A 14,112-nucleotide genomic window follows, 5' to 3' on the forward strand; every position below is an offset into this window, starting at 1 on the left:
TACCTCGGACTATATCACGATGGTAGGTTAAACTGGAAACATTATTTTAGAGAAAAAGCAGAACAGATTAGACCCACGTTCAAGCAACTGTATTAGTTAGTCGGAAGATAATATCAACTTGACTTAAATTAAAGAGATTGGTCTATCAGTTAATCACAAAGCCAATTTGGGCCTATGGGATTCCGCTAAGAGATCAAATCAACTAGTAATCCATCGAACCCAAAACAAAATTCTATGATTAATTACCAATGCTTATCGCTACGTAACCAATAAAGAGCTGCACGATGACATCGAAATCAAATGTATACACGAAGTGATCCAAGATTTCGCCTTAAAACATGAAATAAGGTTGAAAGATCACATCGAGCAATAGAGCTGCTGACCATACAGACAATTGAAGCGAAACAAACCAACCAAACGACACGAACTTGTTTAGTGTATAAGGGTATTCTTAACTTTAACTGAAGTAGATTAGTTTTATTTTAATTTGGGAAATACATACTGATATATTAATCCTGTACACATCTTGCTTGTATATTAGTTCAAGTACAACAGAACAGTAGTAATACATTAATTTGTAAATTAAGATTGTATTAAGCATATCCAATGTAAGATATAATTAATAAAAGAAATAGTGAATATATAGTGAATATATATATATATATATATATATATATATATATATATATATTATATATATATATTTTTAAATATATAAATTTACGAACTCATCTAGTGAGGAGTAGCACAGATGAAAGTAAGACATGAAGATGGCGGATGAGATTCTGCCAAAATGTCGTCAAAATAGTGTACATAATTTTTAGCTAATTATATCTTACTGAAAATATAATTTAATAAAACAAATTAACGAAATTACGACTAAAACAAATTAAAACTTAACAAAACCAACAACTGGAAAATTAATAAACAATCTGTAATGCCTACAACAATAAAAGCTAAAAAGTAGCTAAAAACTAAAATTTAATTTTTTATTATGAGTTAAAATTAAAATCTGTGATAAAGTTTTGCGTGAGATGTACGGGGGCGGTCCGATAAGTGTCACTATGGCGAGGCGTCTCTGCGGATTTTAGAACAATGAAAAAAAATACAATATTGGTCGTTGATTCGATTCTTGTAGTTGCAAGGGATCAAAGCCCCGAAAACGGTTACCACGGACGATAACATGATCTCGTATCAGCAGACTGCCGATTGTAAGTGCGCGAAATAGCTGGGATAAATCATAATGATGGATAATGATGCACCCTAAAAGAACTGGCCCATGGGTCATATCCTGCATGAAATTTTGGGTGCCGCGCTTCAGAGCAGTGGTTGACGCTGTTTAAGCGCAATCCGAAGGAGTTGCTACGTCATTTCGTGACCGTCGACGAATAGATGGATCCACTAGTACATAACAGAGATCAAGGAATAGTCGAAACAATGGACTTTACCTGGTGAACATGCTCTGAAGAAGAAGAAGATTGTCCTAACGCCCGGAAAGGTGATAGCCACAGTTTTCACTCTTTTCGGACTCAGAAAGTCACAAGACTATATTATGCCAAATTATTGGGCCGATTGGAAACCGAATTGCAGAAAAAATCGTCCTCATTTGGCGAAGAAAAAATGCTTTTCCACCATAACAATGCCCCGGCTCACACCTCACCACCTGCCACGGCCAAAATGGTTGAAGTGGGCTACGAACTGTCCCATTCACTGTATTCTCCAGATTTGGTCTCCCGTGGCTTATTTTTGTTTCCGAACTTCCGAAATTTTTTTATTTTTGTTTGAGAATTGTGTTTGTGTTCCTCTGTGTTTTGTGCATAAATACCTAATAAAAATTAAACATATACCTAATCACAGAAAAAAAACTAATTCATGACATAATTAAAAATGATCGCACAATAACTACTAGAGCTTTTTTAAATATAGTAAATGCTTTATTTATTATTGAACGGAAATATTATTGCCATAAAAACAGTACACAGTATACTTTTGAGTATTTTGCTATTTGTCAGTCACAGTTTTAATCTTTTTACCCTATTATATTAACAATCTTGAAAAATAACGTTCCAAAATGCTGCTATATTAATATACAATGCATTGTTATATACAAGCAAACTACCAAAAAAATCATAAAACTATATATATTACATATAAATCTACGTGAGCATAAAATGGGTACATTTTTGTCAGCGTTGAGGCTAGGACGACAGAGCTAGAACGTTAAAAATCAATCGAATGAAACTAGTAGAATCAAAAATAGTAACTAAAAATACACGACTAAAATAGTTGATAGTAAATAGAAACAAAATCAGTCCGACCGAAAATAGCGACTGAAAACAGTTACTGGCAAAAGGTAGTAAAACCAGTCGAACCAAAAATAGCGACTGAAACAGTCGATAGTAAAAAGTAGTCAATTAATAAACAGTCAATAGTCGATTTCAGTCGATAGTTACCAACACTATATTTAATGTATTGCCTGTCGCAATTTGTAAATACGTTTTAGAATCAGACAATGTTTTCCTTCTCATTTTATTCCAGTTAAAAAGAGATACAATGTTGTCTGATACGTTCGAACACATAAATGAATGAGCCTGCAAAAGTCGTTCGGTCGTCAAATGTTTCAAAATATCAGTTATAATATAACAACTAGAGGTTATAAACTGGCAAACGTTGTTTTAACATTTTGCTTGTTTTGTTTATTATTACCTTGATAGAAAATGACGAAGCCAGACAGACCAGATTGCGTCTTTAATCAGTTACTTCGGACAGGAACCAAATAATGGAGGCCCCCATCTTGACAGTAAAATGCGTTAGGAAGGTAAACATTTTTACTGTTAAATATTAAGTGGCAACGGTTTTTATTGAAAGTATTTTTTAGCGTGTTGCAGCTGCACTGAATATTAGTATTGGCACGGTTATTATAATATCTCTAAAAATTAAAAATATAATCTTGGATTCATTGAAAAGAAGCGGTCCTCACACAAAGCGGGTGACGAATCGAGATCAGCTTGATGTTAGCTCTATTAGAGATCAAATAGCGTTGGAATAGTAATTGATTAGGTATTCTTAGTCATAACATTTATTAATAATTCATTGCAGATATATTGTTCTTGCTCTTAGAATTGTTATGTTCGAATGGTTAGTAACACGTTTGGTTTGAATGAAATTGACAAAGATGAAATTGTGAACAAATATTAGATAGATTGGAAATTAACAGTTTAATTATTCACCTGAATTAAACTTTCTGAATGTGGGATTATTATTCAATACTGACAATATCCAAGACAGGGTGATGAAAGTGAAAAAAACTAAAGGTGAGTATATAATTAATATACAATAACTGTAGACAGTTGTATAGTAGAGTGTAAACGATTTATGTGCATAAATATGTGTGTTATTATTCAGAATTACACATGAGCATTAGTTTAGAATGAGGAGAGGATGAATACTAACTGTTTTGTATATATGGTAAAATACAATAGGGAGAAGTCAGTGATTAACTTTATTAAGAATGGTGTACACAGGTAGTAATAGAAGAAACAAAAAAAATACAGTCATATCAAAGTGACTTGACAAGGAAACACACCATCGAAGAACACAGGAACTAAACGTAAAAAGGTAAATATGCTCTCTAACGAAAGTAAAATACATTACTTGGATATACAATTGTTAATTAGGTGGATTAGGCCTCCAGGGCTACCACTACATAAAAAAGCGCTCCTAGAAAACTCTACTTCATGGGTGGCGTGGAAGAGTTCAATAAAACAGTAAATATAATAAAACAACTCTAACCTATAAACTATTGTGGTTGTATAATTAACTGTAGTTTAAGTCCTTCGTTAATATATGCATTAGATGTACTATAATTTTAAACTAAATTATATTTCATAATATTTTTGGTTCATTATTTTATTTTGATTAGAATTTTGTTATAGGTCAAAGAAAAAAAAAACTAAAACTCAGAGTTAATGCGGCAACATTGCACCGGTTTAAAACATTATAAACTGAGATGACGTGGACACATAGTAACTTTGGATCGACTATATATACCTATACAATGTCTAAAAATAATCTCAAGCGTATTACGTGTTGTATATATAATCGAATTATCATTCCATTATTTAAAACGAATTTTTCGATTATATCGGCTATTAAATTATATTGATTATGCCCAAATTTACACCGCTGTTAGCATTGCTTACCCAATGGTTAATGTGAATCGTGAGCTACGCACCTCAGCCATGGATTTCGCCCGATAAACATCCCGCGATGAAGAATTAATTTGTTTGCAATTTGTAAGACTTACCAACTGGCGAGAAACTAGAACGTCGAGAACTGGCGAAATAAATGAATAATTTGCTCTTACACACATTTTCCCAAACCGTTATTATTATTAATTTTATTATGATAATATAATTCCATCATATACTGTCAATTCATGAATAGGATAATAATTGTACACAATATAATTAAACCTTTATTACAGGTTCTGCTAAATTAAAATTTCAGCTAATACCTCTGAGTGGCGTTGAGAAATATTTTTGTTTGTATGTTATGATTCTAGAATAAGTTATTGCATCCTAAAAAGTAATAATTTTGGTGTGGATATTGGATTGGTGGGTTTTATTTATTTTTTAGATTGGAGAAATTTGCAGATGGTATAGAAGCATATACAGATTTAGATGAAGAAAGTTAATTTAAAGTATGATGAATAACAACAGTTTGAAGGCCAAACTGAATCAAATCATCACATTAGATATACCCAAAGAATTAAGCGTAAAGTATTTGTATATTTTATGACTATGCCAGGTAGACAGCGACATCTATTGGCAAAATAGGAAGTATTAATACAACCTAACCTAATTCTTAACATTTCTCTAAATAAAATACTAGCTCTCCATTTAATTATTTAATGTATTCCAATACTAATTATGTAACGCTCAAAATTTCTTCACTAATTACTAAAACCCATATTGACGCTGGTTTGGAATGATGAAGAAGTGCGAAAATGGATCGATGATTGAATCGCCATTGCCAGAAAGATGCGAAAAAGTTAAAGAAAGTCATATTATATTATACTTATTCTAAATAAAAGCCTCATTTAAATGAGTAAATAACACAAGTCTGCAACAAAAAATCTGTTTGAGTATTGATGGTTGTATGTTGGATGCACCACTGATTTCTATGAAACGAAAATATGGAAACCTTTCCAGAACGTCAGAATTTTTTGGAAAATTCAAACTTATGATAAAAATTAGGAATTTTATTTCAAATTTTCTTGCTTTTTGTGTCCATGGGATAGCAGAGACCGAGCAAATCATTGAACCAAAAAGAGTTGGCAGCCAAGGGAGCTTAACGTTGATGATGGCGACATATTTAGTTAATCATAAAGATCTTAACTACAAACAAATCGTCAAAAGAATGCTAATTTCAAGCTTTAAGTTGCTAATGAGTCGTAACAGTATATTTTCTTCATTCCCACCTTGACTACTTCCCGGAAAATTTGGGAGGTGGTTTGAGTAAAGAGCAAGATGAACGATTTCACCAGGACACTAAAGAGATGGAGATACTAATGAAAATGCGGCAAAAATGTCCGAATGATATACTAATATTAGACGTTTCAGAGAGACCTTTCAGATTGTTCCTACAAGTGAAAATATACAAAGAGGAGTCTCTCTGAGACAACAAAAAGGTTTTACTGTGTGTTAGTGAAGGTATATTAATGAAAATGTAAATAAAATAAAATTTCTCAAGTTTATTATCTTTTGTTTTAATATAATTACTCGTTTATCATAGTTACTTCAATTATTAACAAACGTATCGTCCTATGACAAAAAGGGAGTCCTCAGTATTCAGTACGCCCAAAATTATAAATATTACGTCACAAAAACTAAACAGCTCTTATAATTTTTTTTTGTAAAATACTAATTGAAAGACTAGGAAAATCGTAGTTAAGTACTTCTGATCGAGCAAACTAAGGAAAAGTGTTAAAAGAGGCATCGTCCTTCCTACGTAAAATTTAAATGTCAGAATATGAAAGGAAGTATTGACTAGTCATCATGAAAATACATCTCGGCAAACAATAATGTAAATAAGTTTTTACAAAAGTCTCAAGTTTGTAAAAAACACCGTCAATATTTATTTACAGTCATTTTAAAAGTAAAATTAGCTAGCAGCATAGCAAAATAGCGGCAAAGCTCTCTTCGAACCGTAAATTATATTAATAAGATTCCATGTAATGACATTAAAATGCGACTTTCTGTAAATACATACTAATTGGTTTTATCTTCTGTTCTTACTTCGAAACGAGCATAACAATGAAACTAACAGAAAAATAAAACAGTCTCTGATGGTAAACGTAGCAATTGTCTGAAAAGTTTTGTCGAAGTAAATTCGTTTCCCTTGACCTGGACAAACAGAAACGGAAGTTGCCAAGTGAGAAGTCCAATTAGAATTGGCACAACTGCTATTTCTCGAAAAGACATCTCATGACCATAGCAAAATAAGTTTTAACTTTTCCTGAAGTCGCGTGTAAACTGGAAAAAACTAACAAAGGGTTTATTAAGTGAAATCGACGTATTTTTTAGATAAAAAATATTGGATGAAGAGAAATTCAATGTCAGAATTATAAAAATATGAATTATTGTATTATTATCAAAATGACTCGTTATTATAATTAGTATTTAGAATATTATGGTTAATCGAGTACTTACTTCGGATTTTGGTGAATTCTTATCTTTTTGACGAAAAATTTAAATGTCGCTAGACAGGTTAATTTAGTAGTTTTGCCCAAAAATTAAAATACTTATGAATAAAATATTTTTAACAAAAAAATTGAACCGACAAAAAATAAATAAGGAACAAAATAGGAATATAAATCAGAGAAAAAAAAACATTTTAAAATAAGATATGTCCAAAATAATCGCTGTAATAACTAAATAAAAATAAGCAAAAACCTTATTTAACTTATCTACTACAAATATTTTATATTCTACTATATACACACAATTTAGCTTAATACCTACCTAAACCTATTTATCAATTTACAATATTAGTTTAACTACTACTAACTGATCAGTTTGAAGTCTGATTATTTTAAAATTTTTAGTGAGTTCCTTATTTATTTTTTGAAGTCAGTTCAATTTTATTGTTAAAAATATTTTATTTTTCTGTTTTTAGTGTTAGATATTTACTGAATAAATTACGCAGTTATTTTATTTAATATTACAACGGGTAGGCCAAGTAAAGGTGCAGTTCGTATGAGGAAAAATAGGAATAAAGATACAATGATTGAAAATACGGAGCGCTTCAGGCCCCGGAGTCCGCTACCTAGCCTAGGTGATTTAACAAATGTTCTAACTAAACTAGAACAACAAAACATTATTGTCCGATTTTCCGTCACATCAGCTCACCAATATTCAAATCAAAAAATATTTGAAAACTTTGTACATCTCTCCCCTCCACCTATCAGATCCTGGCTTGGTTAGACATAGAACCTCCTCCTTTTTCGAAGTCAGTTAAAAAGTACCGATTCGCTCTACTTTTAGCGAGATACAAGTGATAAAATGCAAGTTTTATATTCTTTGTATTGTACATTTTTATCAGTTTGTGGGAAATTCGTTGTTTCTTTATATTGGTGCATATGTTAATTCTCAAAATAAAAATATTCTAAGGTGTGAAGGTTATAAATAGGGATACTATTGCCTAAACAGTGAATTTCATAGTTAACACGTTCGCTGTCGATCTGGGATCAAATGCTTACTATATAAGCCGACTACGTTTTTTTTATTACAAAAATAAAATATTCCTAATGCAGATTCGTCCAGTCTAGGTTTTAATACTTTCGGCACTGAGGTCAAATTATACTGCCGATGGACGCATAACGCGCGAGCGCGTGGCGAATGAAAATGGACAGAATCGGAAAATATATTGTTGATTAAAAGATATAATTTAATATACCATAACAGAATTATATATATAATGGGAATGAATCAATCACTAAAATAAGATAAACACATATTCAGCAGAAAAACGAGAAAAAAATAACTAATGTAAATGTTACTACAAACAAGCAAAATATCTATTCAAGTAAATTGAGAAGTCAATAGAAATATTTTTTTATAACATCTTTATTAGATACGCTTAGTACAATCTTAATTATTATTATTACAATTAATTTATTACTACTTTTCCTATGTGCTTGGATTAATTAACAAGCAAGACGAGTACGAGAAAATACATCAGTATGTATTCCTCAATTATAAAATTATAATTATTTATTAATTATTAACTTATAGCTATAGTTTACACTAACAATACACACTAAATGTTCACACAAGTTCGTATGGTTTTGTTCGTTTCAGTCTCCTGACATCCTGTGCGCTGTCCAGCAGTTGTATTGCTTCCACGTTAGAATGATTTAGTAATCTTCTTTCGTGTTTCAAGGCGAAATCCTGCACAACTTCGCAAATCCATTTGATTTCCAGGTCATCGTGCAGTTCTTCATTGCTTACATAGCGGTAGGCATTGGTAATCAATCGAAGAATCTTGTTTTGACAGCGCTGTATGACTAACTGATTTGAATATTTAGTGCAACCTCATATTTGCACCCCATAGGTCCAAATTGGCTTTATAATTGTATTATAGATCAACCTCTTTGATTTTAGATCAAGTTGGGCTAATGTGTTTTGATTTTTGTCTAACGTGATGCTTCCAATTTAGTCTACCGTCAAGATGGATTCCAAGGTATTTTGCTGATTCTGCTTGAGGAATCGGGTATCCATTGAGTGATATAATTAAGTTTTTATTATTTCGCCTTAATGCAAAATTAACGTGGACAGATTTGGAGCTATTAAGTTGAATTTTCCAATCTTTTGTCCATTTGTAGATTTTGTTGACTGCCACTTGCACTTTTTCTATTGCCCTAGGCAGAGATATATCTTTTGCCATAATAACTGTGTCATCAGCAAAGGTTCCAAGAAGTGTTTCTTTTGTTGTTGGAATGTCAGCAATAGAAATAAATGAATGACCATAAGCTAATTCAAATTTTCACTAAAACTCACAAATAAGCAAAAGCCCTATTCAGATAAATCATAAGAGGTCTGTTATGACTAATTTTTGCGCAGTATAAATAGTAACCAGGATATCCAGGACATGTACTGCATACATAAATAGTGCATTTTCTTATTTTTGCAAATAACAATTTTTATACTGCTTTCTCATTGCCTTTCCTGCTTTCTTCTCTTCTCGTATTTTTAAAACATGTTCGCAGATAACCGCTCTGGAAGTAGGTTAGGGTCCATTCTGACGTTTCCGGAAATTTCACGTTTATATCCTTAACTTTCTTTAGAACGTCTTGTCATTTGACCACAATTTGTGTTATTTACAGTTACTTGAAAGTCTTGATTTAATGAAAAAATAGAGTGAACCCGTGAACACTTTCGAGCAATGAATGCTTGTTAGCCATTGTGAAACGTTGGTATACCAGTGGTTCTACCAGAAAACATTGATGCTATGCGCGAAAGTCGGAGCCATCCTTAGGTATTAGTATGACAAGAATCGATAAGATAAGTGCATAAACATTTAGCTGTGAAAATATTTGTTTACGTTGGATTCCACATCATTCCAGAACACCAATTTGGGTTTCGCAATAAGCATGGAATAATTGAACAAATGCATGGACTTGTTAACAAAATAAGTATTCACTTAAACGTCAAAAGATTATTGCCATTTGGGCAGATTGTGGAATTACTAAGAGTAATAATAAAAGTCCCGAAAGAAGAGCTAAATTCGAGAAAAGTGATCACTGTGCGAAGCACTTCGAAACAAATGCCTGCTTCTACGAAATAAATAGACATGCAACAATCGTGCCGTTAGAGCAACATATGTTGGTGAATTCTGAATAGTACACAACTATTTTTTCACTAGCTTCAAGTGTTTTGTGAAATACGAAGAACGAAGGATCATTCTTCATCAATATAAGCTATCGCCTGAAACAACCTGATGGGTAAGGAGATAATTCAAAGGTTCAGGGTACGGTTCAATAATAGGAGCTTGACCGTCACTACAACACATTTCTAAGTGTTCGTTTTTCCATTTAGAATCGGGACTCCAAATACAAAGTAACCGATTTCATGATGACTCTCTATAATATATGACTCTCTGTAATATATATATATATATATATATATATATATTAATATATTAACGTGGGCTCCGAACCATCTTGCTTACACACTTATCAGCCTGGTTTCTGGTGTGACTAGGATCAATTTCCTTGTTGGATTTTGCATTCTTGCCGAGGACAATCACGAATATTAAACAATCACAAACATACATTTTACGATCATGCCCCAGGATTCGAACTCGCAACAGTTGGAGGACCATCCTGTCGCCTTTATCATTGCACCAACCAAGCCGGCTTTATATTTAATATTACAGTATTACAATTTATAGATATAGTGAAACTATTTAGGGATCTAATGTGATCTCAAGAACATTTGTCAATATTTTACTCCAACAATGTATCGCAAACAATTATATCGACAACTTACACATATATTTGTAATAGATGTATTTAAAAAAGGAATCCGTTATTTTTGTAAGAAAGTAATGGCGTTATTTAACACACTTAGAATGATTCGCATTAGGTTAAATAACAGGCAAACTGAAAAGTCAGCGACCTGACACATAGATGGCGCTACTAGAACTAAATCCATATGTTTTTAGTTAGCACTAATCCTCAAAAGATGCGTATATAAACTTGACAGCTGTCGGATTATTAGTTTGTGAATTATAGCGTTTTGAGTGAAGCAACTTTTGTTTTTGTGAAAAAAAAATGGATAAAAAGGAATTTCGCGTGTTGACAAAATATTGCTTCTTGAAAAGAAAAAATACAGTTGAAGCAAAAACTTGATGGTATTGATTGGTATGCTAAGTTTAGGCGCGGTGAAATGAGCACCGAAGACGGTAAAGGCAGTGGACGTCCAAAAGAGGTTGTTACCGACGAAAACATAAAAAAAATCCACAAAATGATTTTGAATGACCATAGATTGAAATTGAATGAAATAGCAGACACTCTAAAGATATCAATTGAACGTGTACATCATATCATTCACGAATATTTGGGTATGAGAAAGCTCTGTGCAAAGTGGGTGCTGCGCGAGCTCAATTTTGACCAATATCAACGAAGAGTTGATGATTCGGAGCAGTGTTTGAAGATGGTCAAGCGTAATTAAACCGGAGTTTTTGCGTCGATATGTGACAATTGATGAAAAATGACTCCATCATTTTACTCCGAAGTCCAATCCACAGTCATCCGAGTGGATTGCACACGATGAACCCGGTCCAAAGCGTGGGAAAACGCAACAGTCGGCTGGAAAGGTTATGGCGTCTTGGTTATGGTATTTTGGGATGCTCATGGAATAATGTTCATTGACTATCTTGAAAAAGGAAGGATCATCAACAGCGACTATTACATAGCGTTATTGGACCGTTTAAACGAAATCGCCGAAAAACGGTTGTATTTGAAGAAAAAGAAAGTGCTGCTTCACCAAGACAATGCACCGTGCCGCAAGTCAGTGAAAACGACGGCCAAAATCAATAAATGGGGCTTCGAAATGCTTCCTCATCCACCATATTCTTCAGATCTGGCCCCCAGTGACTATTTCCTGTTTTCAGATCGCAAAAGAATGCTCACTGGGAAAAAATGAAACTGAGGACTATTTTGAAGCAAAGGACAAATCGTACTACAAAAATGGTATCGAAAAGTTGGAGGGTCGCTATAATCAATGTATCGCCCTTGAAGGGAATTATGTTCAATAAAAAAAACAAATTTTGCCAAAAAAATTTGTTTTACTATGGTAAGTCGGGGCCTTTTCAATCGACCTGTTATGTGCCGGTAGCAACTGATGACAAGCCTATTTTAAGGTAAAAGATAAATAGTTTTACAAAAGTGGTATTGAAAAATTAGACCGGCGCTGGAATTATCGTGTGGCTCTTGATGGAGATTACATTGATGAATAAAGCCAATTTTGCTTTTTTGTTACAACAAAACGCGTTTTCTTTGTTAGGCCCTTTTCAGTCCATGTGTTATATAAACATAAAAAAAAGAATTTAAGAATAACTACTTTATTTATAAAATATGCTATGAGTCTAAATATTATAAATATTACCAGTGAGTAGCGGTATATTTTTTGAAGTCTTCGTTCATGATAACTCACCTTCGATATAAGTTCATCGTGATTCGCCAAATGGGCTCGGCAATGGATGCACGAGTAAGTGCGATGGCACTGTGGCAAATAGGCTTGGAACGTTTTGACCATGGCGGGCGGTGATGGAGCGCAGGGCGCAGGGGTATTGCGGTTGGGCGACACCGCGTGCCATGCGGAGCCGTCACACCTACAAAAAATTATCGATATGAAAATGTGAACTGATGGAATTATTCCAAGTTGTCTCGTGAATTAAACTAAAATAACCTATATAACATTAAACACAAATATCATATAGATTTCGTTTTATATACAATTTCCATTCAATATATAGAAGTTACTACTACAATCGGAGCTTGACAAAATCCATGATTTGCGTTAATTATAATAAAATAATAATAGAAAATACAAAATACAGTACTTTAACTATTTTTATCTAAAGTAAAAAATGTAAATTACAAAATAGGCAGGTGCTAGGTTATGTAAATAGATTAGAACTAATCCAGTCGAGCTTACTAATCAGTGAATATCCTTTCATGAACACTAGATTTTTAAATGAATAAAACCTGCTGTATAAACTTGTAATTTTCCACAGGTCCTGATGAGCACAACTTTGTTTTATATTGTATGATCACATTTTTTATACTAGGATAGCTTTAAAGAATGGTAAGCTTTTTGCTTTTATCGTTTAAGAAGCTGATTAACTTTAACCATAAGTTCATCACTGTCCTTATTCACAAAAACAAGAAAATCGTCACCTTATTTGTTAGAATTACTACTCCTGTTACCCCTAGGCATAATTTCAAGTCTTTTGTAATTTACCTCTAAGACATGAATTGCACGGTTTTGAATTATTTGCATCTCATCTATTGTGATGCTTTCTGACAACTAATATATTTTGTAACTAAATCTGTTTGGAACTAACTCCCCCTTTATTTCAGGTGACAGTTTAAAGAGCTTATTAAATCTTTAAAAAAATATCTGACCTTTTACACAAATTGTCTAAATATTGCCATGGACGCTACTGAACACTGCGAATCTTTTACATTTTTTGTGAAAAATTAATAATTCTTTTATGGTCCTCCTATGTATCTTATTATGGTCTTAAATTTTGACATATATGGCAGTTCACTAGGCAATCCACCAACTCAAGGAAAAGCTCTATCTATTTTTTATCTTTCTATTTGTACTGTTCTGTAGTTCAGTAACTAATTCGTAACTAGGTTTAGTTACGTAATTAAATTTAGTAATACTAATATAGTAATTAATATAGTAATGCTATTCCGGATATTTTCGGAGTAATATTAAGAAATTATAGTTATAGAAGAGAACTGATATCCAAAGTATAAGAGAAATGTCTGCCACTAGCGTTGGGAACTATCGCGACGTTATACGTAATATAATAACATAACGTTTTGCGACTATCGACAGTCGATAATCGCAAAACAGTCGATAGTCAAAAAACTAGCGACTGAAAATAGTAATCACTATTTTCAGTTAAATGCACGATTCGACTGTTTTTTTTTTAATTCGTGATGTCAGGCGAAGATATACGAATACTTTCCTGTATAAAATGTGAGAGAGGAAAGGATGGAGATAATTGCTTGGTGCAGTTCATTTTAAATGTGCTTATATTTTCCAACGGTAATATAAGCAAGACGGAGATGTACATATTCCTTCACGTACTAACTTTAAAAAAGAGAAGGAAAAAAATAACTACTGAATATTATTAATATACAATTAATAATTTCATTTTAAAGGAAGTAGAATTACTTATATTTGAATGTAGTGTGGATCTGTGAAAAGGAATGGAATTTTTCTATGGAATAGAATAATACCCCACAAATATTTTATCTTATTTTAATATGTTAATTGCTATTTTTAAATAATATACTATAATAAA

At 32.5% G+C, this 14,112-nt stretch overlaps 1 protein-coding gene across 3 annotated transcripts in view; it reads right to left on the minus strand.

Moving 5' to 3' along the window:
* The window catches only part of Ypel (Yippee-like), a 229,224-nt gene that overhangs the window by 26,595 nt on the left and 188,517 nt on the right, over positions 1–14,112 (minus strand). For all 3 annotated transcript variants that reach the window (XM_076393843.1, XM_076393842.1, XM_076393841.1), the window contains exon 3: positions 12,222–12,399. In XM_076393843.1, coding sequence (XP_076249958.1) covers positions 12,222–12,399 — 178 coding nt within the window. The remainder of the gene's footprint in view (positions 1–12,221; positions 12,400–14,112) is intronic.

Source organism: Rhynchophorus ferrugineus, unplaced genomic scaffold (genome assembly GCF_030347505.1).
Source record: "Rhynchophorus ferrugineus isolate W39M unplaced genomic scaffold, kcgeb_rfMv2 rfM1, whole genome shotgun sequence".
Lineage (NCBI taxonomy): Eukaryota > Metazoa > Arthropoda > Insecta > Coleoptera > Curculionidae > Rhynchophorus > Rhynchophorus ferrugineus.